At 41.8% G+C, this 27,928-nt stretch overlaps 1 protein-coding gene across 1 annotated transcript; it reads left to right on the forward strand.

The window, feature by feature from the left end:
* The first annotated feature begins 1,326 nt into the window (after positions 1-1,326).
* On the forward strand, positions 1,327-27,356 carry LOC109900105 (lutropin-choriogonadotropic hormone receptor). Its single transcript, XM_020495841.2, has 14 exons — positions 1,327-1,645; positions 1,926-1,997; positions 9,258-9,332; positions 10,140-10,214; positions 10,394-10,474; positions 10,807-10,884; positions 12,420-12,488; positions 13,043-13,117; positions 17,862-18,050; positions 18,140-18,202; positions 18,357-18,581; positions 19,549-19,660; positions 25,575-25,832; positions 26,150-27,356. Exons 1-14 carry the CDS (start codon positions 1,428-1,430, stop codon positions 26,714-26,716), a joined length of 2,157 nt encoding a protein of 718 aa, XP_020351430.2. The 5' UTR covers positions 1,327-1,427; the 3' UTR covers positions 26,717-27,356.
* Positions 27,357-27,928: the final 572 nt, after the last annotated feature.

Below are 27,928 nucleotides of genomic sequence, written 5' to 3' on the forward strand. Positions count from 1 at the left end.
GGTGTCAAAAGCAGGCCCATGTTGACTCCAATGCTCTCCCCTGTTGTTTCAAGTTGGCTGGATGTCCTTTGGTTGGTGGACCATTCTTGATACATACGGGAAACTGTTGCGCATGAAATACCCAGCAGCGTTGTAGTTCTTGACACACTCAAACCGGTGCATCTAATTTGTTTTCTGAGGGGGAGCGGACATCGACTCTAGGGGGTTTTAACAGTGGAAATTGGAATTCATTCATTTTTTTTTACCATGTGTATGATCGCCTGTGTCCCTCCACTCCATCTCAAGTCAAGTGTATTTGTCATATGCACAGGATACACATGGGTATACACAGTACAATGCCGTTTTTAAAACATGCTAGGTCTGAATGGTCCAATGAGGAGATGAGCAGTTAATCTCTAGGACTATATATTATAAATATGTCACTTAAAAAAAAAACGTGTCTGTCCTATATCTAGGAGATTTAAAAGAGCTCAGGAAATATATATATTTTTACACATATTTAACCTCTTTTTGGGGGTAGACACAAAACGACCTCCATACTTCCATTCGTTTTTTAAACCAGTACTGGTAACTTTGATGGATTTTGGGGGGTGGTAGAGCAAAACGGAGAACATCATTGTGTTGCTGAGAATATTATCTTTCCACAGTGGGGTCACATTAGTTTGTAGCCCAAACGGTTCAGACTTTACAAACAGAAGTTGGCATGTGGATGGTACAGACTTCAGAATAATCATGTGGGGCTTGTGGGAGTCATAAAGTAAAGACCATTGTCGTGAGAGTGGGAGTGATCATATTTTTTTGTAGGCCAAACCGTTCCAACGCTACAGCCGTTTTTGTGAAGACCGATTTTCGGGATGTCTCTTGTCTGACAAACACCACTTTGCACCGCAGATGCGGAAGGCCAGCATAGGTGGAGAGATGGATTGAAACACCGCCCATGCAACAAACAAAAAAAATATCTAGTTTAAACTGACTCTTGGAGGTTCTAAGGAAGCAGTCCACTGCTTGACAGGCCTGAAGGTTAAATTCATGAGGGTTATATAGCCACACAGCTGCCTCGCCAAGGTTTCATACACCCTTCATAAAACCACACTCATGTTCACATGATTTAATGTATAACACATTAAACTGCCATGAATTTGGGTTGGAGGGAGAGTAGAGTGGTTATGGTGTGACCCTGTCAGGACTGGACTCTAACTGTAACCTTGTTGAGTGCTGAGTGACTAATGACGGAGTGACGCACACAAGATACAGTAGGTACAAGTACAGCACGAGCGCAGGCAGGTGGAAACGATACCAGTCCTCTCTTTTCTCCTCTTTGTCAAGTAGTGCCTGAAGACGGTTTTATTGTTTTTTTTCTCTGGAGAAAGTGACAGTTGGGGGAAGGGGGGAGCAGTTGACAAAGTGCCCAGGTAGCATAGACTTCCATGATGGCACCAGCCCCGCGGACAGTGTGGGTTCTTCTCGCGCTGTCCGGTGTCCTGAATGTGCGCTCCTGCTGGACTTTTACTTGTCCTTCCATTTGCGAATGTTCAATGAAGAGCGATACATGTACCACAAACGGGAGAGAAACGGGAGAGAAACTCAGCTGCACGAGGGAAACGCAACTAAGGTCCGGAGTCGCTCCTTCGTTTATTCGAAACGTGTAAGTAGGCTACAATTCTATTCAGTTTTTGAGGAGGAATTGTGCAGATATTTTGAAATTATAGCGTCAATATGTATACAGTATTTGTTAAAATGCACGTTTGTCGAGCTGATTATTTATTATTTGTTTTTTAAATTTAACCTTTCAATTCAACCAGTCGATTAAGAAACAAATGTGTATTTACAATGAGGGCATCAGTACAGTACCTACTGGTGTGCTTTGCCTTCATCATAATACCTTACGTTTTAAAACAAGTTTTTTCTTTGTGTATTATTTCTAGAAGAATAATGCATCTGCCATTGACAGAAGTTTCAAGCAATGCCTTCAGGGGACTGATCAACGTGTCCAGAATGTGAGTTTCAATCAATCAAATACATGTATTTATTAAGCCATTTTCACCCATGACATACAGTTTAAGTCCGAAGTTTACATACACCTTAGCCAAATACATTTAAACTCAGTTTTTCACAATTCCTGACATTTTCGAGTAAAAATTCCCTGTCTTATGTCAGTTAGGATTACCACTTTATTTTAAGAATGTGAAATGTCAGAATAACCATAGAGATAATTATTTATTTCAGCTTTTATTTCTTTCATCACATTCCCAGTGGGTCAGAAGTTTACATACACTCAATTAGTATTTGGTAGCATTGCCTTTAAATTCTTTAACTTGGGCCAAACGTTTCGGGTAGCCCAAAGCCCATTTTGGCCCATTCCTCCTGACAGAGCTGGTGTAACTGAGTCAGGTTTGTAGGCCTCCTTGCTCACACACGCTTTTTCATTACTGCCCACAAATGTTCTATAGGATTGAGGTCAGGGCTTTGTGATGGCCACACCAATACCTTGACTTTGTTGTCCTTAAGCCATTTTGCCACAACTTTGGAAGTATGCTTGGGGTCATTGTCCATTTGGAAGACCCATTTGCGACCAAGCTTTACCTTTCTGACTGATGTCTTGAGATGTTGCTTCAATATATTTCCCGCCTCATGATGCCATCTATTTTGTGAAGTGCACCAGTCCTTCCTGCAGCAAAACACCCCCACAACATGATGTTGCCACCCCCGTGCTTCACGGTTGGGATAGTGTTCTTCGGATTGCAAGCCTCCCCCTTTTTCCTCCAAACATAATGATGGTCATTCTAGCCAAATAGTTCTATTTTTGTTTCATCAGACCAGAGGACATTTCTCCAAAAAGTACGATATTTGTTGCAAACCGTAATCTGGCTTTTTTATGGCGGTTTTGGGGCAGTGGCTTCTTGCTGAGCGGCCTTTCAAGTTATGTCGATGTAGGACTCGTTTTACTGTGGATATAGATACTTTTGTACCTGTTTCCTCCAGCATCTTCACAAGGTCGTTTGCTGTTGTTCTGGGATTGATTTGCACTTTTCGCACCAAAGTACGTTCATGTCTAGGAGACAGAACGCGTCTCCTTCCTGAGCGGTATGACGGCTGCCTGGTCCCATGGTGTTTATCAAATCAAATCAAATTTATTTATATAGCCCTTCGTACATCAGCTGATATCTCAAAGTGCTGTACAGAAACCCAGCCTAAAACCCCAAACAGCAAGCAATGCAGGTGTAGAAGCACGGTAGGTGTAGATACTTGCGTACTATTGTTTGTACAGATGAACGTGGTACCTTCAGGCGTTTGGAAATTGCTCCCAAGGATGAACCAGACTTGTGGAGGTCTACCATTTCTTTTTCTAAGGTCTTGGATGATTTCTGATCTTTTGATTTTCCCATGATGTCAAGCAAAGAGGCACTGAGTTTGAAGGTAGCCTTGAAATACATCCACAGGTACAACTCCAATTGACTCAAATGATGTCAATTAGCCTATCAGAAGCTTCTAGAGCCATGACTGTGGAGTGGACATTTGTGGAGTAGTTGAAGGACGAGTTTTAATGAATCCTACCTAGGTGTATGTAAACTTCCGACTTCAACTGTATATCGTCAGAGTGCCATTATTAGCCCTAGTGACGTTACTTGTTTTCTGTTTAACTCTGGGGTTGCCTTTTCAGTGTACTGGGTCTGTTTAAACTCGACTTGTGCACATTTATATACTTGTTTTATTTGTGTTGCGGAACACATACGACTGGTAGCTGTTGTGAAAAGTGTGATATTGTATGAAAAATGACTCTAAATGCATGTTAAGAAGAGGAAAGGAGATGTCCACTTTGAATGGGTAGCTTTGGAAGAGTTAGCAACACGTATCCTTTTAGAGAAAGTAGTTTGGCGTTCTTTTATTTGTGATGTATTATTACTTGTCACCCGCTATTTAGGAGATAAAAAGCATGTCAATTCATATCAACAAATTGTTGGTTACTATATGGGAAATAATGCTAAGCATGGTTGGTGAACCAACTCGGTGGCCTTGTGGTAAGAGTGTCAACTGGAAGGTTGCGAGTTCAATCTCCTGCCGCGTCATTCCAAAGATTGTAAAAACGGGACCCAAAGCGTCTCCTTTATTTAACCAGGCAAGTCAGTTACAAATAAATTCTTATTTTCAATGACGGCCTAGGAACAGTAGGGTTAACTGCCTTGTTCAGGGGCAGAACGACAGATTTGTACCTTGTCAGCTCAGGGGTTTGAACTTGCAACCTTCCGGTTACTAGTTCAACCACTAGGCTACCCTGCCGCCCCATTAAGGAGATAGATTGGGGTTAAAGCTCTGTGATAGACTAACATCCAGTCCAGGGGGTTTACTTATACATCAAGCTGCCTCATGCTACAGAAACCCATTCTAGCTTGCACAAGCCAACCCATATGGAATATAATCATGAAAAGCGAATAAGAATCTTGTACTGAATAGGAAGATTATTTGTATCTCATTAATATCTGGTAAGATTTTGTGTGTTTTGCCTTATATGTCAGTAGTGTATTTGTATAGGTGTTAACTTAAACACACACAGTTAATATGCATAGAGGGTCTTGGTCTGAATATGAGGCATTGTGTGGATAGAAAGAGAATCGCACAGCCATTTACCATTGAAGTTTTCACTATGAATTTCATTAATCACTTTTGTTTTTGAATCTCATAGACACACAATAAAGTCTCAGAATGTGACTGATTGGGTATCAAAACCTGGTTTCTTGTGTGATACAAGACTGTGTTGGCACACTGAACTAAATCTGCGAATGTGGATTTACTATTTACATTTTAATAATTTAGTAGACACTCTTATCCAGAACAACTTACAGTTAGTGCATTCATCTTAAAAGTTGAGTAAGTTAGAGTTTTTCGACAAATGTACCCAAATTTCTATTATATTTTATTAGTTTATATTTAGTGAATGCCATAATGTCGTTATTTTATTAGATGCTTCTCCCAATTAGCTAAAATCATATTTTTTCAAAGACGTTTTAGCTGTCACGCTAGCTGTTTGGTCCAAACAGATTCACAAATGATGGGAATTTGTCGTGCTATGAACACATTGTCTCCCACCAAGGCACGTGTTGCTAAGCAACCCCCCCTGTACTTGCCTGGGGAGGCCTGCTCCCTCTGTGACTAAACCCAGTGTGAGAAATGTGCTAACAAATGTTTTTGCTGTGAAACTAAATAAATGCTGCATTCTGGCCAACGACACTTATTTGCTAGATTCATGACAGTGTTGTTAGACAAAGCAAGGAAAGTGAACTTCAAAATTTGATATAGTTTTATTGGAATTTGCAGCTGTTGTTGGTAATTAATTAATCTGCTAGACTGTGATTTGACTTACTTTATCTTTAAGGTAGCTAGCTAAGAGAGACAACAACATTCCACAGTCATAACAAGAACATGTCTTCCTCACTGCCCTTTCCCTCCTGGACAAAAGGAACACCTACAGTATGTGAGAATGCTATTCATTGACTACGGCTCAGTGTTCAACACCATAGTGGAAGCTGACCACTAGGGTTAACAGTGAGCGCTGTTTCCTTCAAGTAGATTTCGGTTTTGACGTTGTGGACGGGAATGGCGGATGGGCGTAAGTTTGAATCAAGTGATAGAAAGTCGTTTTTAAAATATTTGTTTTAAGCCTATCCCAAACCTTAACCCTTATCTTAACCATTTGGAGTTAATGCCTGAATTTAAGAATTTGGAGTTAATGCCTGATTTAAACCTGACCTTAAAAATGTGTAGTTAATGCCTAAACCGAACCTTAAACACTTAAAAATTTGACGTTTGGAATTACTTAGACATTGACGTTTGAGAAAAATGTATGAATGTCTAATTCTGATGTGAGACTGTGAGAGCTGGTAGGACAACAACCTCTCCATCAACGTCAGCAAGACAAAGGAGTTGATCATGAACTACAGGAAACGGAGGGCACACCCCTATTCATATCAACGGGGCTGAGGTGTAGCGGGTCGAGAGCTTTAAGTTCCTCAGTTTCCACATCACTAAGGATCTATCATGGTCCAAACTCACCAACACATTTGTGAAGAGGGCACTACAACGCCGCTTCCCCCTCAGGAGGCTGAAAAGATTTGGCATGGGCCCTCAGATCCTCAAAATGCTCTACAGCTACCACCATGAGAGCATATTGACTGGCGGCATCACCGCTTGGTATGGCAACTGCTTGGCATCCGATCGCAAGGTGCTACTTAGGGTAGTGCATATGGCCCAGTACATCACTGGGGCTGAGCTCCCTGCCATCCAGGACCTCTATACCAGATGGTGTCAGAGGAAGGCCCTAAAAATTGTTAGACTCCAGCCACTCAAGTCACTGACTGTTCTCTCTGCTACCGCACAGCAAACGGTACCAATGCACCAAGTCTGGAACCAGCAAGACTTTGAACAGCTTCTACCCCCAAGCCATAAAACTTCTAAAAAGTTAACTAAATAGTTACCCGGACTATCTGCATTGACTCTTTTTGCACTAACTTTTCTGCCTCATCAGACACGATGCTGCTACTGTTGACCATCTGTCACTTTATTCCTAGGTATATGTACATATCTACTTCAATGACCTCGTACCCCTGCACATCCACTCAGTACTGGTAGCCCTTGAATATAGTCAAAATATTATTCCTCATTGTGTATCTATTATTACTTTTATTATTATGTGTTTGACTTTTCTATTACTTCTCTATTTTCTTTCTCTCTATATTGTTGGGAAGGGCTCGTGATCAAGCATTTCACTGTTAGTCTACACCTGTTGTTTACAGAGCATGTGTAGCTAAGGACAGGGAAGGGGTCGGGGGGCCACCACCTCATTCCAGTTACATCCATATCCCATCCACCCCAATGCATTGCATTCATAACTGAGTCATACACTCATCTGGGGTGACAGCTTTACCCCAGCTTGGCTTGAAGTCAAGGACCCCTAGCTTCTCACAAGCCAACTAGTAAGACTCCTATTATGGTATTTTATCAGGGGGGGGGGGGGGGGGGGGGGGGGGGGGCTTAATCTTGCCTGGATCCAGATCTGTTTACTCTTACCTGTTTCCTATCGTCAGGGGACCAGGCTTACCCTAATCTGATCTGGTCAGGATGCAGCTGTCCCCTTATTGATAACTCAATTAGTGACTGGTTGAGGTTTTGATTGAGGTCTATTCCACCCCTCTTAGCTATCATTATCTCTTTATATGAGTTAATCAGTTAATCATTGAGTAATATTGAACCGAACCCTACGTGTGTTATAGCTCTCTGCCATAATACGTTGATCACTCTCCAAGAGAAGTTCACCCCAAGCTTATGAGCTCATCAAGGTAAGGACAGACCAGACACCACATGTATTCCGGTCCACATCTACAAGGTTACTGCTTTCTCCGTGGCCCAGTTACCACTTAGAATTAGGGTCCAGAAGTGGATATATAGTGTATATAGCATATATATGTAGTATATTGATAAAGTCAATTTTACGCTCTCTGAGCCAGTGTTGCTTTGCAACTCACAAAATGTTACACTGAAAAATCAACACTAGGGCCTAGATTCAATCAGATCAAGCGTTTACAAGCGTTAACCAGCATTGGCCAACATCCGCATAGCAGATGTTTTGGCGTGTTGGAGGTGTAACGGGTATGAGCTGACGTATCGGTGAATGGATGCTTTTGTGTCCCATCACCCTCCCTTCATTATTATCCTACTGTGTTGGAAGTCACAACCCACTCCCTTCCTTATCATCCCTAGCATATTAGACATCACAACCACTCTCTTCCTTATCATCCCTACCATATTAGACGTCACAACCACTCCCTTCCTTATCATCCTACCATACTAGAAGTCACAACCACTTCCTTCCTTATCATCCCTACCATATTAGACGTCACAACCACTCCCTTCCTTATCATCCCTACCATATTAGACGTCACAACCACTCCCTTCCTTATCATCCCTACCATATTAGACATCACAACCACTCCCTTCCTTATCATCCCTACCATATTAGACGTCACAACCACTCCCTTCCTTATCATCCCTACCATATTAGACGTCACAACCACTCCCTTCCTTATCATCCCTACCATATTAGACGTCACAACCACTCCCTTCCTTATCATCCCTACCATATTAGGCATCACAACCACTCCCTTCCTTATCATCCCTACCATACTAGAAGTCACAACCCACTCCCTTCCTTATCATCCCTAGCATATTAGACATCACAACCACTCCCTTCCTTATCATCCCTACCATACTAGAAGTCACAACCCACTCCCTTCCTTATCATCCCTACCATATTAGACGTCACAACCACTCCCTTCCTTATTTTCCTACCACGTTAGAAGTCACTAGAAAGTGTAGTCTCTATAAATTATAGAAATAATGACTCCAATGTCAACCCATTGATGTTAGGCTAATGCATGTTTTGTTGCATCCAATGGCAGTGTCCGGATCAGGTAACGTAACGAACCGGTGGGTGTGACAGGTCTAACACAGTTCCACCTCGGACACCTCCAAAATAACTGCTATGTCAATCTGATTGAATCTAGTCCTAGGTCACACTGGCCAGTTTGCTATTGCGGAGTTCAGATGGTCTTGTCTTGTCATGGATGACTCACATTGGCTGGACTCACTCACTTTCCTCCAAGGATGATGATGCTCTGAAATGGCTTTTTAATCGTTCTCCAAAAGTAATGCTAATTAAGATGGTATACAACAACTTAAGAGGGAAGGTACATACACACACAACACACACGGGGCTGAGTGAAAATATAAGCATAGTGGGTCGCTAGGTTTAATTATTCTCTGGTTTAAGATGGAATCTAAATGGCTATCTAAATGGAAAGTGTTGGTTAATTACAGATCAGTCAGCAGTACGGTGGCTTGGAAAGGTCAAACGTATGGAGGTCTATAAAAAGGTATAATTAACACTAGAAGAAGGGGGTTGAGAGGTTGTGGGAGGTTGGTTTGGGATGGGGGATGGGTTGGAGGGTAGCAAGGGCATCATCAGGAAGACAGGAAACAGTCAAGGGCATGTCACTAGAGCCTTCCTCACTGCATTTATTTGTTTTTTAAAGAAGTGTCATAACGCTTCTCTTCCTCTCTGAGCCTAGTCACCTTGACCTCATCACAATACTTATTATTTCACTCTTCCATTTGCAGTCTACGCTCTGCATAATCTCTATTCGATGATTACCGGATATTCCTTTAGAATGGGAATGTACATTATGCTGTGTATTTTTCTGCCACAGTGAGATCTCTCAGAGTGACTGCATCAGGAACATAAGAAACCATGCATTCCTCTCTCTCCACAGCTTGGCTGAGATGTAAGTGTCTCACGCACACACGCACGCACGCACACACACACACGCACGCACGCACGCACGCACACACACACACACACACACACACACACACACACACACACACACACACACACACACCAATTACAGAACTTTCATCTCAAAATTGTCAAGGTTTCAGTTGGTGAGATAACGTTTTGTTCCATTGGAGGCCATGGATTAGACTGTGTTGTCTCCTACCCTGATAAGTTCTGATATTACTGTAATACACTGGTTAATGTGAAGATTTGTGGTTCATTGAACCTTGAATGAGCCATTATCTAAATCCATTAGTCTGCCTTGTATGAGCCATTATCTAAAGCCATTAGTCTGCATTGACTGAGCCATTATCTAAATCCATTAGTCTGCCTTGAATGATCCATTATCTAAATCCATTAGTCTGCCTTGAATGAGACATTATCTAAATCCATTAGTCTGCCTTGAATGAGACATTTTCTAAATCCATTAGTCTGCCTTGAATGAGACATTTTCTAAATCCATTAGTCTGCCATGAGTGAGCCATTTGCTAAATCCATTAGTCTGCCTTGAATGAGACATTATCTAAATCCATTAGTCTGCCTTGAACACAACAATGCATGCAGAATATAATTTACTTACTTTATCCTCTTCATTCCTAGATATAACATTACTGTAACAAAAACATTTAAAAGTATGAGTCACAAGTACACCCATGAGTAAAAAATATATGTTACTTGATTGGGCTATTGGAAATCAATGTTAACTTTTTTTTAAATAAATGTTAATATTGTTCTGTTTTCTGTTATTCCTTAGACAGATACAGAACATCATAAATCTGATCAGTATAGAGAAGGGGGCCTTCACTGATCTGCCCAGGCTGAGATACCTGTAAGCCTTTATTACAAGTACAGTATGTTGTTAGTTACCATACAACTGTAATTCCAGGTACAATACCTGTTTGTCAATGTTCAATTTATATATATATATATATATATATATATATATATTTACCTCTGTTTCTTTCTTCATCTCCTCTTTCCCACCTTCTCCTCTTTTCTCTCTCACAGGAGTATCTGTAACACAGGAATAATACATTTTCCTGACTTCTCCACCATGTCCTCTTTGGTGATACTGGATAACTTCTTCCTGTACGTATCCAGAACTTGACCCACTTGAAACTGGATTACAAGTTGATGTTGGTCTACCTTATATTTTAAAATCATATGTTATGATAATATAGCTTCACCCATTTTACGATAATATACACTCAACCCCAGTGTTGCCCTGCAATTTCAATTCCAATTTTTCTCACTGAAAAGGAACCGACCCTGGTCTGTGACATGTTCAGTGGCCAGGCACTGATATTTAGTATCTCTTCTTTTCTTCTTCTCTACTCTTTGCTTCTTTCTGCTCATCTCACCTCTCCTCTTCTTCTCTCCCCTTTTCTCTCTTATCCTCTCCTCCTCATTTCTGTGTTCAGTGAGCTGGGAGATAACATGCATCTCGACAGCATACCTGCAAATGCCTTTCAAGGTATCACAGAGGAGAGTGTGTACATGTGAGTATCAGTACAATACTATGACTTATTTCCAGCCATACTCCAAACAGCCATACTCCAAACAGTCATACTCCAAACAGCCATACTCCAAACAGTCATACTCCAAACAGCCATATTCCAAACAACCATACTCCAAACAGCCATACTCCAAACAGCCATACTCCAAACAGCCATATTCCAAACAACCATACTCCAAACAGCCATACTCCAAACAGCCATATTCCAAACAACCATACTCCAAACAGCCATACTCCAAACAGCCATACTCCAAACAGCCATACTCCAAACAGCCATACTCCAAACAGCCATACTCCAAACAGCCATACTCCAAACAGTCATACTCCAAACAGCCATACTCCAAACAGCCATACTCCAAACAGCCATATTCCAAACAACCATACTCCAAACAGCCATACTCCAAACAGCCATACTCCAAACAGCCATACTCCAAACAGCCATATTCCAAACAACCATACTCCAAACAGCCATACTCCAAACAGCCATACTCCAAACAGCCATACTCCAAACAGTCATACTCCAAACAGCCATACTCCAAACAGTCATACTCCAAACAGTCATACTCCAAACAGTCATACTCCAAACAGCCATACTCCAAACAGTCATACTCCAAACAGCCATACTCCAAACAGCCATACTCCAAACAGCCATACTCCAAACAGCCATACTCCAAACAGCCATACTCCAAACAGCCATACTCCAAACAGTCATACTCCAAACAGCCATACTCCAAACAGCCATACTCCAAACAGCCATACTCCAAACAGCCATATTCCAAACAACCATACTCCAAACAGCCATACTCCAAACAGCCATACTCCAAACAGCCATACTCCAAACAGCCATACTCCAAACAGCCATACTCCAAACAGTCATACTCCAAACAACCATACTCCAAACAGCCATACTCCAAACAGCCATACTCCAAACAGCCATATTCCAAACAACCATACTCCAAACAGCCATACTCCAAACAGCCATACTCCAAACAGCCATACTCCAAACAGTCATACTCCAAACAGCCATACTCCAAACAGCCATACTCCAAACAGCCATATTCCAAACAACCATACTCCAAACAGCCATACTCCAAACAGCCATACTCCAAACAGCCATATTCCAAACAACCATACTCCAAACAGCCATACTCCAAACAGCCATACTCCAAACAGCCATACTCCAAACAGTCATACTCCAAACAGCCATACCTTCTTGAGCAAATTACTTGTTTTGTGGGCTTTAATTTTCTCAGCACGTGTTTAGATCATTGATTAGAGAATTCTCTCATCTAGGCGTTTCATGTAACCTAAGAATCGTTTCACTGCTGATTTAATTTAACCTCATCTAATTGGTTGCAGTAACCATTATAATTGTCATTGAGTCCAGGTTTAGGACAGCACTTGTAAATTATGTTTTTTAATCCTTTTCTGTTGTATTGTCTGCAAGCAATTGTAAATCGGCAAAGCTGACATTGACAACCAATTCAAATGAAATGCTTCGAAATGTTTTTCTTCCAGGAAAATTATAAAAAATGGATTCAAGGAAATCAGGTCACACGCTTTCAACGGAACAAATCTGGATAAACTGTATGTATTCCCCTCAAACAATCAACATTTCTCTCCGCTGCTGCTGAGTTTCAGTTGTTACAACAAAGTGCCTGAAACACACACACATCCTCTCTCTCAGCAGGAGCTGCTGTTGTGAGTTTTTCTGAGCCTGTTTTGCTGTTGTTTCAGAGTTGTGTCGAAGGCTTGGGTTAATCAAAGAAACTCAATGTACCAGTAAATAAATGTCTTGTGAGACAAAACATTGATTGGGTGCCCCGTTGTTTATTTTACCCCCTTGCCACGCTGAGGCGTCAGCGGCGTCTTGGTCTCGCCAGAATCGCTTTCAAGGAGTCTAAACAAACAAAGCTTAATAAGTTAGTTAGTTAGTTGAGATGAGGATCAGTTGGGCATCCATAGAAAAGTGTAGGCTTTAGAGAAGAAAAAACAAAAAAAGGGACAAATATCAGAATCCAAAAGCAAAACGCCCATATTTCACTCATTTATTGCAAGTATATAACTGTCATGGCTTGTGCTCATCTGTGATGAAGACAAACATGACCTCATCCCATGTATTTGACTGTTTTCTTGTGTAGGATTCTGAAAGGAAACAGGTATCTGAGGAACATCCATGAAGATGCCTTTGAGGGGGCCTCAGGGCCAATTATGCTGTAAGTGAATACTTCCTTTGACAACCATAATGTAAAATTCACCTTCAGTATAATAGTCCATTCTTATAATATAAACGTCCTTCCTGCCACACTGACCTCCACAGAGCCCCAGTATTTCCTGTTTCACACCCTTCCTGCCACACTGACCTCCACAGAGCCCCAATATTTCCTGTTTCACACCCTTCCTGCCACACTGACCTCCACAGAGCCCCAGTATTTCCTGTTTCACACCCTTCCTGCCACACTGACCTCCACAGAGCCCCAGTATTTCCTGTTTCACACCCTTCCTGCCACACTGACCTCCACAGAGCCCCAGTATTTCCTGTTTCACACCCTTCCTGCCACACTGACCTCCACAGAGCCCCAGTATTTCCTGTTTCACATCTTTCCTGCCACACTGACCTCCACAGAGCCCCAGTATTTCCTGTTTCACATCTTTCCTGCCACACTGACCTCCACAGAGCCCCAGTATTTTCTGTTTCACATCTTTCCTGCCACACTGACCTCCACAGAGCCCCAGTATTTCCTGTTTCACATCTTTCCTGCCACACTGACCTCCACAGAGCCCCAGTATTTCCTGTTTCACATCTTTCCTGCCACACTGACCTCCACAGAGCCCCAGTATTTCCTGTTTCACTACCTATAACGGACAATGTCAAACATACACATTAGTTATACATTTAACAAAGATTACATAGACAACATCTGACTACTGATCCATTTTTATCATAGAGAACTTGTGGTTTATGGTGCATTGGAGGGATTTCTTAGGCATAATGATTATTCATCCATGTTCAACAATACAAGGTTTATGCTGCAATCTACGATTTGTCAACCAGGTCTATCTCAGTATTTATGAGATTGTAATGGTATGCATGTTGTCTAGTATATTAGTGTTGTTTTTTTGCATCCTGCTTTACTTTGTTAATATCTTTTAAAAAATATATAGTGTTAATAACTTCTTATGGCTGCAGGGGCAGTATTGAGTAGCTTGGATGAAAGGTGCCCAGAGTAAACGGCCTGCTCCTCAGTCCCAGTTGCTAATATATGCATATTATTATTAGTATTGGATAGAAAACACTCTGAAGTTTCTAAAACTGTTTTAATGATGTCTGTGAGTATAACATAACTCATATGGCAGGCAAAAACCTGAGAAGAAATCCAAACAGGAAGTGAGAAATCTGAGGTTGATCGATTTTCAAGCCAGCCCCTATTGAATTCACAGTGGGGTATGGATGAAGTTGCACTTCCTAGGGCTTCCACTAGATGTCAACCGTCTTTAGAAACATGAATGAGGCAGCTACTGTGTTGTGAGGCTGAATGGGAGCTGAATGAGCCAGGTGTCTGGCAGAGAGCCATGGGCTGGTCACGCGCAATTCACATGATAGCGACCTGAGTTCCATGGCTCTCCTACAGACAAAGGAATTCTCCGGTTGGAACTTTATTGAAGATTTATGATAACACCCTAAAGATTGATTCTATACTTAGTTTGACAAGTTTCTTCGACCTGTAATATAACTTTTAGAATTTTTCGGCCAACGTTCGGATGGACCTGCACGAGCGTTTGGATTTGTGTACTAAACGCGCTAACAAAAGTAGCTACTTGGACATAAATAATGGACATTATCGAACAAATCTGACACAGCGGTTGCATTAAGGAGAGGTATATCTATAATTCCATGTGTATAACTTTTATGTCCATCTACATTTATGAGTATTTCTGTTGAATTGATGTGGCTATGCAAAATCACTGGATGTTTGTAAACTCATATTTTTTTAAATATAAATATGAACTTTATCAAACAAAACATACATGTATTGTGTAACATGAAGTCCTATGAGTGTCATCTGATGAAGATCATCAAAGGTTAGTGATTAATTGTATCTCTATTTGTGCTTTATGTGCCTCCTCTCTTTGGCAAGAAAAATGGCTGTGTTTTTCTGTGAGTTGGTGGTCACCTAACATAATAGTTTGTGGTGCTTTCGCTGTAAAGCCTATTTGAAATCGGACACTGTGGTGGGAGTAACAACGAGATTGCCTTTAAAACGGTATAAGATACATGTATGTTTGAGAAATTTTAATGAGATTTCTGTTGTTTTGCATTTGGCGCCCTCCACTTTCACTGGCTGTTGTCATATCATCCCGTTAATGGGATTGCAGCCCTAATTAAAGTATGTTAGGGTGAAAGGTTAGGGTTAGCTCTGGGGTGGTAAGTAGCCCAGTGACTAAGGAGTTAGACTTGTTTGCCTGTTGGAATCCCGGGCCGGACCATGAGGGAAAAAAGGGGGATATTGCTCTGGCAACTGGAGTGCTGCTGGGTTCACATCCTAACAACAATCCCCTACTGTTGGGACCTTGATCAAGGCCCCACAACATACTCTCCATCCATTGCAGATTTTTTATGTTTTCATTTTACCCCCCCCCCCTTCGGAGGACAAATATCTTCGTTTAGTTTTTTACAGCTTTTTTGCTACACATACATTTTACCTACACATTTTACATGGTACTTATATATAACATCAAGACATTACCAAACAAACTCTTTAATCCCACCTATCACCATAGACCTCCCTTGTTTGGTTTCCATGTGCCATATATTTTTCAATTGTGCTGTGATGTTTCACAAAAATGTTGAATCTTTCTAATCATATATTATCCACAGTGTAAGGGTTTTCTTCCTGGGAAGGAGAGGAGAACCAAAATGCAGCATGGTTATTTATAAACATTTTTAATGAAAGATGAAACCGTGAAACACTACAAAATAAGAAAACGTGGAAAAACCAAAACAGTCCTAACTGGTGCAGAGAACACAGAGACAGGAAACAACCAAAACAGTCCTAACTGGTGCAGAGAACACAGAGACAGGAAACAACCAAAACAGTCCTAACTGGTGCAGAGAACACAGAGACAGGAAACAACCAAAACAGTCCTAACTGGTGCAGAGAACACAGAGACAGGAAACAACCAAAACAGTCCTAACTGGTGCAGAGAACACAGAGACAGGAAACAACCAAAACAGTCCTAACTGGTGCAGAGAACACAGAGACAGGAAACAACCAAAACAGTCCTAACTGGTGCAGAGAACACAGAGACAGGAAACAACCAAAACAGTCCTAACTGGTGCAGAGAACACAGAGACAGGAAACAACCAAAACAGTCCTAACTGGTGCAGAGAACACAGAGACAGGAAACAACCAAAACAGTCCTAACTGGTGCAGAGAACACAGAGACAGGAAACAACCAAAACAGTCCTAACTGGTGCAGAGAACACAGAGACAGGAAACAACCAAAACAGTCCTAACTGGTGCAGAGAACACAGAGACAGGAAACAACCAAAACAGTCCTAACTGGTGCAGAGAACACAGAGACAGGAAACAACCAAAACAGTCCTAACTGGTGCAGAGAACACAGAGACAGGAAACAACCAAAACAGTCCTAACTGGTGCAGAGAACACAGAGACAGGAAACAACCAAAACAGTCCTAACTGGTGCAGAGAACACAGAGACAGGAAACAACCAAAACAGTCCTAACTGGTGCAAACCACAGAGACAGGAACAATCACCCACAACATACCTAAAGAATATGGCTGCCTAAATATGGTTCCCAATCAGAGACAACGATAAACACCTGCCTCTGATTGAGAACCACTCCAGGCAACCATAGACTTACCTAGACAACTACACTGAACACAACCCCATAAATCTAATAAACCCCTACCTAAACAAGATGACACACAATAAATCACCCTAATCGCCCAACACTGCTATTTGTATGGTTAATTTGAAGTGCATGTTGTGATTTTGTAACCATTCCTGAACCTGTGACCAGAAACAAGCTACATAGGGGCAATACCAGAATAAATGATCTGTTGATTCTGTCTCTTCGCGGCAAAATCTACAGAGCTGAGATTGTTGTATGCCCCATATATATATAGCATTCTATTGGTGGCAAGAATATTATATCATATTTTAAATTGAAAAACTCTGTTGAGTCAAGTGTAGTTTTTTGTACCAGTTCATAAACCATATGCCATGGAATTGGTACATCGAAAATCTCCTCCCATTTATTTTGCAACCTGTATGGCAAAGCTGTCAACATTTTTATCCTCAGATGAAATTGGTATATTTTTCTATTTAAGCCAGTTCCTTTCAGCCAATTTGTATCTTTAATATATGGCAGGCAAACAAGTTCATTACCTTCTCCCTTTTCCACTTGCCTCCTCCATTTTTGTGGTAGTGCTGCAGTTGGTTCAGTTGGTTGTAAATTTGGATTGAGCAGATAGTCCCATATATTTTCAACTGCATATGTGACATAACTCCTCCGTTTCTATTTATAATATCATGAATAAATATAACATTTTGAAACATTTTTTCCATAACAAATGTTTTTATATTAATCAATATATCTGAGTTTAACCATAACATTTGTTGTAATATTTGTTATATATTTTCTGGAGGATAAAACTGAAATTGTAACCAGCTTTGTATGGCTCGTTAAAGATCTGCGATAATTACATTTTCAATTAATTGGAAATGAGAAGTTGTAATCTGTATGAAGGCAAAAAAGTAATTTTTGAACAAAGGATGAGCTTTCATTTCTTTTCATCCATGGGGGGGGGGGGGGGGGGGGGGGGTGAAGAGAACAGAAGACAATTTTCAGTTTGCCATAACTATAGACAATTAAGTTTCTATCGTTTCTATTGTAAAAAAAACACTGGTGTTTACTGTATGTTTGTTGTCCAGTGACATCTCCTCCACAGCTCTCCACACCCTCCCCCGTCGAGGCTTGGGACATTTGAAGGTCCTGATTGCCCATTCTACCCCTTACCTGAAGACTCTACCCCCTCTGGAAAGCCTCTTAGAGCTAGAGGTGGCAGAGGTCACTTACCCCAGCCACTGCTGTGCCTTCCACACCTGGCGACGCAAACACAGGTAGGTACACATCACATATTGGTACACACACAGTTTGACATTCAAGAGTCTACTATAACCTTCCTGTTTTTCTCCTTATCCATCCAAAGGGAAAAAGTTGTCCTTGCACTCTCTCCGAGCCTCAGAAGGCTGTGCGATGACGATAAAATCATGTAAGACAATTATTGCACCATGTATCAGGGGAAAGTTCTGTACACATGTAGCGGTCTCTATTGACAGGCTGTTTTTTAACCATTGATTGCACATTTTCTTTTCTTTTTTTGGTCTCAAATTCTCTGCTCAATGTTGTCTTCCCCTTTTCTACAGGGACCCATCAGCAGACAATGTAACAGACCTGTACGACATCAACCTCCAATACCCAGACCTGCAGCTGAGCCTGTGTCCTGGACCCTTCCAGTGCACCCCAGAGCCTGATGCCTTCAACCCCTGTGAGGATCTGCTGGGGTACTCCTTCCTCCGTGCAGTCACCTGGCTCATTACTGTGTTCGCTGTGGCTGGGAACATGACCGTGCTGATTGTACTGATCACCAGGTAAAGGGTTTTGACTAGGTGGTTGTACAGCTACGACAGGAAGTGACTTAGAAGCAAGTTAGGAAACCTTACGCAGCAGGTTAGTTGAATGAACAGAGCAGGTTAGGATCATTTGGTTAAGGTTAGGAAAAGGCTTAAGGTTAGCTAAAATAATCTCCTAACCTGCTACTGTCACGTGTGAAGGATTGGGAGACAGGCACAGAAATGCGTAATAGTTTTTTTTATTTCACCCAAATTACAGCGTGCCATGTAAAGGCACAGGGACGAAGACCAAACAAACACGTATACAAAACATGGGGTTGAGACCCAAACAAAGGAGTGAGAGTTGAGAGTACCTCGAATAAATACACAAGCGAACAATGATACCACACGGGACGAGACCCGTAATCATCTGCGCAATACAAGCGGCACAAAATCCAAAACAACAAGGCACAGGTACTCACAGGCACAACGGACATGGGAACAATAATCGACAGCCTAATGGAAACCAAAGGGCACATTTATACAATTACAATCAGGGAAATGGGGACCAGGTGTACGTAATGACACAGTTCTGGAGGGATCCGTGATAGCTACAAAAAGCAAAAATAAATAAATAAGCTGAAGTTGTATTCCGTCTAGTCACAACCCAGGTAGAGAGAGAGAACATCGAGATGTATAATACACAAGACTGGCTGGCATAGACCCACATAGTTTTAGAGTGTGGGGATAATGGCAGCCATCTTAGTAAGGGATCAATTTAATCTATTTAATTCTATGGGAAAGAACATGCTCATCTCTTATCCACATTACAGTGTGTGGTTTACTAAGACATGTTGCTTAATTAAATAAGATAAATATAATTAAAACAATATGGTTAAGGTGAAAAAAAACATTAAAACAATATCATTAAAACAATGTTTCAATTGCTTAATATATTCAAGTGATTGCTGATCTTTTTAACATTTTTGATCATTCTCCTCACCAGTCACCAGAAGCTTAATGTCTCCCAGTTCCTGATGTGTAACCTGGCCTTCGCAGATCTCTGCATGGGGCTCTACCTCCTCCTCATTGCAGCCATGGACTACCACTCCCGCAAGGTACGGTAGTGGTAGTCCAACCACCTACCACTGGGAGTGGTAGTTCAACCACCTACCACCAATTACCACAACTCCTAAACTGCTCCAGAGGGGCTGCACTCTGGCTTACCCTGTGATGCTTGCTTTCCAATGTTTAGACACTGTAGAAAAATACACTGCTCCAAAAAATAAAGGGAACACTTAAACAACACAATGTAACTCCAAGTCAGTCACACTTCTGTGAAATCAAACTGTCCACTTAGGAGCAACACGGATTGACAATAAATTGCACATGCTGTTGTGCAAATGGAATAGACAACAGGTGGATATTATAGGCAATTAGTAAGACACCCCCAATAAAGGAGTGGTTCTGCAGGTGGTGACCACAGACCACTTCTCAGTTCCTATGCTTCCTGGCTGATGTTTTGGTCACTTTTGAATGCTGGCGGTGCTTTCACTCTAGTGGTAGCATGAGACGAAGTCTACAACTCACACAAGTGGCTCAGGTAGTGCAGCTCATCCAGGATGACACATCAATGCGAGCTGTGGCAAGAAGGTTTGCTGTGTCTGTCAGCGTAGTGTCCAGAGCATGGAGGCGCTACCAGGAGACAGGCCAGTACATCAGGAGACGTGGAGGAGGCTGTAGGAGGGCAACCACCCAGCAGCAGGACCGCTACCTCCGCCTTTGTGCAAGGAGGAGCACTGCCAGAGCCCTGCAAAATTACCCCCAGCAGGCCACAAATGTGCATGTGTCTGCTCAAACGGTCAGAAACAGACTCCATGAGGGTGGTATGAGGCGGATGATTCACGGTTGCAGCTGTACTGGGCAAATGGCAGAAAGAGTGTATGTTGTCGTGTGGGCAGGCGGTTTGCTGATATCAATGTTGTGAACAGAGTGCCCCATGGTGCCGTTGGGGTTATGGTATGGCTAGGCATAAGCTACGGACAGCGAACACAATTTAATTGCATTTTACCGATGGCAATTTGAATGCACAGAGATACCGTGACGAGATCCAGAGGCCCGTTGTCGTGCTATTCACCCGCCGCCATCACCTCATGTTTCAACATGATAATGCATGGCCCCATGTCGCAAGGATCTGTACACAATTCCTGGAAGCTAAAAACATTTCCCAGTTCTTCCATGGCCTGCATTCTCACCATCAGACATGTCACTCATTGACAATATTTGGGACGCTCTGGATTGATGTGTATGACAGCATGTTCCAGTTCCCACCAATATCCAGCAACTTCGCACAGCCATTGAATCAAATCAAATCAAATTTGATTTGTCACATACACATGGTTAGCAGATGTTAATGCGAGTGTAGCGAAATGCTTGACCTTCTAGTTCTGACAATGCAGTAATAATCAATGAGCAATCTAACCTAACAATTCCACAACTACTACCTTATACACACAAGTGTAAAGGGATAAATAATATGTACATAAAGATATATGAATGTATGATGGTACAGAACGGCATAGGCAAGATGCAATAGATGGTATCGAGTACAGTAATAGATATGAGATGAGTAATGTAGGGTATGTAAATATGACCTTAGTTCTTTTATTTAGGTCTTTGTTTTAGTCAGGGCGTGAGTTGGGTGGGTTGTCTATGTTCGTTTTTCTATGTTGTTTTTTGAGTTTGGCCTGGTATGGTTCTCAATTGGAGGCAGGTGTCGTTAGTTGTCTCTGATTGAGAATCATACTTAGGTAGCCTTTTTCCACCTGTGTTGTGTGGGTGTTTGTTTTCAGTCTTTGTGTGTCTCCACCAGACAGAACTGTTCCTGTTGTTTTCAGTCTTTGTGTGTCTCCACCAGACAGAACTGTTCCTGTTGTTTTCAGTCTTTGTGTGTCTCCACCAGACAGAACTGTTCCTGTTGTTTTCAGTCTTTGTGTGTCTCCACCAGACAGAACTGTTCCTGTTGTTTTCAGTCTTTGTGTGTCTCCACCAGACAGAACTGTTCCTGTTGTTTTCAGTCTTTGTGTGTCTACACCAGACAGAACTGTTCCTGTTGTTTTCAGTCTTTGTGTGTCTCCACCAGACAGAACTGTTTCGGTTGTTTCTTTGTTATTCAGTGTTCAGTTTACTTTATTAAAAAGATGAACACGTACAACGCTGCGCATTGGTCCTCACCTTCTTCCACCGACAACGGCCGTTACAGGCATAGTTTAAAGTGGCTAGTGATACATGTATTACATAAAGATGGCAAGATGCAGTAGATGATAGAGTACAGTATATACATATACATATGAGATGAGTAATGTAGGGTATGTAAACATTATATTAAGTGGCATTGTTTAAAGTGGCTAGTGATACATTTTTTACATCAATTTCCATTATTAAATTGAGCTGGAGTTGAATCAGTATGTTGGCAGCAGCCACTCAATGTTAGTGGTGGCTGTTTAACAGTCCTTGAGATAGAAGCTGTTTTTCAGTCTCTCTGTCCCTGCTTTGATGCACCTGTACTGACCTCGCCTTCTGGATGATAGTGGGGTGAACAGGCAGTGGCTCAGGTGGTTGTTGTCCTTGATGATCTTTATGGCCTTCCTGTGACATCGGGTGGTGTAGGTGTCCTGGAGGGCAGGTAGTTTGCCCCCGGTGATGCGTTGTGCACTACCCTCCGGAGAGCCTTACGGGTTGTGGGCGGAGCAGTTGCCGTACCAAGCGGTGATACAGCCCGACAGGATGCTCTCGATTGTGCATCTGTAGAAGTTTGTGAGTGCTATTGGTGACAAGCCGAATTTCTTCAGCCTCCTGAGGTTGAAGAGGCGCTGCTGCGCCTTCTTCACAACGCTGTCTGTGTGGGTGGACCAATTCAGTTTGTCCGTGATGTGTACGTCGGGAACTTAAAACTCACTACCCTCTCCACTACTGTCCCATCGATGTGGATAGGGGGGGGCTCCCTCTGCTGTTTCCTGAAGTCCACAATCATCTCCTTTGTTTTGTTGACGTTGAGTGTGAGGTTACTTTCCTGACACCACACTCCGAGGGCCTCACCTCCTCCCTGTAGGCCGTCTCGTCGTTGTTGGTAATCAAGCCTACCACTGTAGTGTCGTCCGCAAACTTGATGGCCACGCAGTCGTGGGTGAACAGGGAGTACAGGAGAGGGCTCAGAACTCACCCTTGTGGGGCCTCAGTGTTGAGGATCAGCGGGATGGAGATGTTGTTACCTACCCTCACCACCTGGGGGCGGTCCGTCAGGAAGTCCAGTACCCAGTTGCACAGGGCGGGGTCGAGATCCAGGGTCGTTTAGCTCAGTTACCTTAGCTTTCTTGGGAACAGAAACAATGGTGGCCCTCTTGAAGCATGTGAGAACAGCAGACTAGGATAAGGATTGATTGAATATGTCCGTAAACACACCGGCCAGCTGGTCTGCGCATGCTCTGAGGACGCAGCTGGGGATGCCGTCTGGGCCTACAGCCTTGCGAGGGTTAACACGTTTAAATGTTTTACTCAAGTCGGCTGCAGTGAAGGAGAGTCCTCAGGTTTTGGTAGCGGGCCTTGTCAATGGAACTGTATTGTCCTCAAAGCGGGCAAAAAAGTTATTTAGTCTGCCTGGGAGTAAGACATCCTGGTCCGCAACGGGGCTGGTTTTCTTTTTGTAATCCATGATTGACTGTAGACCCTGCCACATACCTCTTGTGTCTGATCCGTTGAATTGCAACTCTACTTTGTCTCTATACTGACGCTTTGCTTGTTTGATTGCCTTGCGGAGGGAATAGCCACACTGTTTGTATTCGGTCATGTTTCCGGTCACCTTGCCCTGGTTAAAAGCAGTGGTTCACGCGAATGCTGCCATCAATCCACAGTTTTTGGTTTGGGAATGTTTTAATAGTTGCTGTGGGTACGTCATCGCAGATGAACTTTCTAATGAACTCGCTCACCGAATCGGCGTATTCGTCAATGTTGTTGTTAGACGCAATGCGGAACATATCCCAATCCATGTGAACGAAGCAGTCTTGAAGCGTGGAATCAGATTGATCGGACCAGCGTTGAACAGACCTGAGCGTGGGAGCTTCTTGTTTTACAGCCTGATCAACTCAATGTGAAGGAGATATGTTGCGCTGCATGAGGCAAATGGTGGTCACACCAGATACTGATTGGTTTTCTGATCCACGCCCCTACTTTTAAGGTATTTGTGACCAACAGATGCATATCTGTATTCCCAGCCACATGAACTCCATAGATTAGGGCCCAATGAATTTATTTCAATTGATTGATTTCCTTATATGACCTGTAACCCAGTAAAGTCTTTGAAATGGTTGCGTTTATATTTTAGTTCAGTGTATTTCTGTAATGACTCTTTCCGATTTGGACACTAACGTTGTATTTTATGGTAGGAGTTCTAGTCTATAACCAATAATACAGTTGTATTTTATGGTAGGAGTTCTAGTCTATAACCAATAATACAGTTGTATTTTATGGTAGGAGTTCTAGTCTATAACCAATAATACAGTTGTATTTTATGGTAGGAGTTCTAGTCTATAACCAATAATATAGTTGTATTGTATTGTAGGAGTTCTAGTCTATAACCAATAATACAGTTGTATTGTATACGTTCTAGCCTATAACCAATAATATAGTTGTATTGTATTGTAGGAGTTCTAGTCTATAACCAATAATATAGTTGTATTGTAGGAGTTCTAGTCTATAACCAATAATACAGTTGTATTGTAAGAGTTCTAGTCTATAACCAATAATATAGTTGTATTGTAGGAGTTCTAGTCTATAACCAATAATATAGTTGTATTGTAAGAGTTCTAGTCTATAACCAATAATATAGTTGTATTGTATTGTAGGAGTACTAGTCTATAACCAATAATATAGTTGTATTGTAGGAGTTCTAGTCTATAACCAATAATATAGTTGTATTGTAGGAGTACTAGTCTATAACCAATAATATAGTTGTATTGTAGGAGTTCTAGTCTATAACCAATAATATAGTTGTATTGTAAGAGTTCTAGTCTATAACCAATAATATAGTTGTATTGTATTGTAGGAGTACTAGTCTATAACCAATAATATAGTTGTATTGTAAGAGTTCTAGTCTATAACCAATAATATAGTTGTATTGTAGGAGTTCTAGTCTATAACCAATAATACAGTTGTATTGTAGGAGTACTAGTCTATAACCAATAATATAGTTGTATTGTATTGTAGGAGTTCTAGTCTATAACCAATAATATAGTTGTATTGTAAGAGTTCTAGTCTATAACCAATAATATAGTTGTATTGTAGGAGTTCTAGTCTATAACCAATAATACAGTTGTATTGTAGGAGTACTAGTCTATAACCAATAATATAGTTGTATTGTATTGTAGGAGTACTAGTCTATAACCAATAATATAGTTGTATTGTAGGAGTTCTAGTCTATAACCAATAATATAGTTGTATTGTAGGAGTTCTAGTCTATAACCAATAATACAGTTGTATTGTATATGTTCTAGTCTATAACCAATAATACAGTTGTATTGTATACGTTCTAGTCTATAACCAATAATATAGTTGTATTGTATTGTAGGAGTTCTAGTCTATAACCAATAATACAGTTGTATTGTATACGTTCTAGTCTATAACCAATAATACAGTTGTATTGTATACGTTCTAGTCTATAACCAATAATATAGTTGTATTGTATTGTAGGAGTTCTAGTCTATAACCAATAATACAGTTGTATTGTATATGTTCTAGTCTATAACCAATAATACAGTTGTATTGTATACGTTCTAGTCTATAACCAATAATATAGTTGTATTGTATTGTAGGAGTTCTAGTCTATAACCAATAATACAGTTGTATTGTATACGTTCTAGTCTATAACCAATAATACAGTTGTATTGTATACGTTCTAGTCTATAACCAATAATACAGTTGTATTGTATTGTTGGAGTTCTAGTCTATAACCAATAATACAGTTCTATTGTATTGTAGGAGTACTATAATCACGCTACGGACTGGCAGACGGGCGGGGGCTGTGGCGTGGCGGGGTTCTTGACGGTGTTCGCCAGTGAGCTATCTGTCTACACGCTGACCATGATAACGTTAGAGCGGTGGCACACCATCACCAACGCCATGCACATCAACAAGAGGCTGCGGCTGAGGCATGTGGTGATCATGATGGCTGGAGGGTGGGGTTTCTCCCTATTGGCCGCTCTGCTTCCCATCCTGGGGGTCAGCAGCTACACTAAGGTCAGCAGAATGTTTTACGTTTAGGGCCCATATTTACAAAGGGCCGGTTTCCCGGACACAGATGAAGCCTCGTCCTGGACTATAAAGCCCTTTCAATCTCCATTGCTCTTTAGTCCAGGACGAGGAACTGATCCTATCCTACTCGGCTGCTTTTTGAATACAGGCCCAGGTTTACAAACATTACATTTACACACAACAACCATGGTGTTATATAGTAGATGAAAATTCAGCCTTTTTATTTTCCCTGTAAAATAACTAAATGACAATTGCTGTTGTTAAAAGGACTTTATATATATTTATATGAGCTTTTCTTCCAGGTGTCGATCTGCCTGCCCATGGACATCGAGTCCCTAGCCTCTCAGGTGTATGTTGTAGCCCTCCTCCTCCTCAACGTCGCTGCCTTCTTCATCATCTGCTGCTGCTACGTACGTATCTACATGTCCATCCACAACCCCAACCTAGCAACCCGCCACGGCGACGCCAGGATCGCCAAGCGCATGGCCGTCCTCATCTTCACCGACTTCCTCTGCATGGCACCCATTTCCTTCTTTGCCATCTCGGCGGGTCTCCACATGCCCCTCATTACCATCTCCCACTCCAAGATCCTCCTCGTCCTCTTCTACCCAATCAACTCCCTCTGTAACCCCTTCCTCTACACCATATTTACTCGAGCATTTCGGAAGGATTTGTGTCTATTGTTGAGTCGCTGTAGTTGTTGCCATGCCAGAGCGGAGTTCTACAGGGCACAGAACCTGGCAACAAACACTATACCGCCTAAGGGTAGGTCTACATCCCCCAGAAAGCCTCACTCTTTCAGGTTCTATGCCTACCACATCAAGATGCAGGGATGCTTCCTCAGCAAGGGAGGTGGAGTGTGTGACTAGTCTCAGTCAGTCAGAACTAAGGGTACAGCCACATTGAGATTTTGGTCGCGTGGCCCTGCTCAGACGTTGCATCAACCAATGCCACATTGGTCGCGTGCCACATCATTGACAGTGTCGTCAACTGACAGATCGCTGTAACATATGTGGTTAGCTAATACGTAAAATGCCTATCCAGACATTGTAAGATCTGGCATGCGTCAGCAACGCCTGGGCAGAGAACACACCCTGAAAATTCCAGATTGAGCCAATGGTTTTTCAATGGGAGTCATCCGTTATCCAGATGAATGACAACAGATTGTCTGTCAAAAATACACAAAGCATTCAATTCAACTTTTGATGAGAAGAAACAGGCAATGATGTACGTCATATACAATTTCATCCTTGTTTATGCATCTCGTTGTTCAGGCCCTGTGATAGGCATGTGTCCTGTCCAAGGGTTGTACTGTACATTAAGCTGCCTCACACTACAGAAATAAGAGAGGCTCCTGCCTATATGAGCTTTTCTGGCTTGCACAAGCCACGCCTCAATGTGGCCATAGCCTTAATCTCTGCTGTAACAAGGTGATTGAGCATCTGTGCCCCTCCCTTGTCGATTATGGCAGCCCCCCGGCACCTCTCTGATTCAGAGGGGGTGGGTTAAATGCGGAAGACACATTTCAGTTGAATGCATTTAGTTGTACAACTGGTATCCCCCTTTCCCGTCATTGTAAATGACATCATTGTAAATAAGCATTTGTTCTTAACTGACTTGCCTAGTTAAATTAAGGTTAAATTAAAAAAATTAAGACAAGCACATGGGAGTTCTCTGGGCAGGCCATATCAGGGAAGGAGCTGCTGCCGGCCTCCAAGCTGCCATGCTGGTTTGGCGTGAACGTGTTTTAGAGTATTGTTGTTGAGCGTAATAATGTAAAAAGTAAAGTGCATTGTTTGTAACTTGATGTGGCAGATTGGAGCCCAACAAGTTATAGCACAACCTTTTCATTGTTAATACTGTATTTTTCCTTGTGTACATTTTAAAGGGGAAGGCCCGTTTTGTATATGTGTACATTTTATAGGGGAAGGCCAGTTTGCATGTGTGTACATTTTAAAGGGGAAGGTCAGTTTGCATGTGTACATTTTATAGGGGAAGGCCAGTTTGTATTTACGTATGTTTTAAAGGGGAAGGCCAGTTTGTATTTACGTATGTTTTAAAGGGGAAGGCCAGTTTGTATT

Source organism: Oncorhynchus kisutch, linkage group LG11, assembly GCF_002021735.2.
Source record: "Oncorhynchus kisutch isolate 150728-3 linkage group LG11, Okis_V2, whole genome shotgun sequence".
In the NCBI taxonomy this organism is placed as follows: Eukaryota; Metazoa; Chordata; class Actinopteri; order Salmoniformes; family Salmonidae; genus Oncorhynchus; species Oncorhynchus kisutch.

Coding starts and splice junctions, on each gene's coding strand:
- LOC109900105 (XM_020495841.2), top strand. CDS start 1,428: ATGATGGCACCAGCCCCGCGGACAGTGTGGGTTCTTCTCGCGCTGTCC. Junction 1,998..9,257: donor CTGATCAACGTGTCCAGAAT/GTGAGTTTCAAT, acceptor TTTCTGCCACAG/TGAGATCTCTCAGAGTGACT. Junction 10,475..10,806: donor ATACTGGATAACTTCTTCCT/GTACGTATCCAG, acceptor TTCTGTGTTCAG/TGAGCTGGGAGATAACATGC.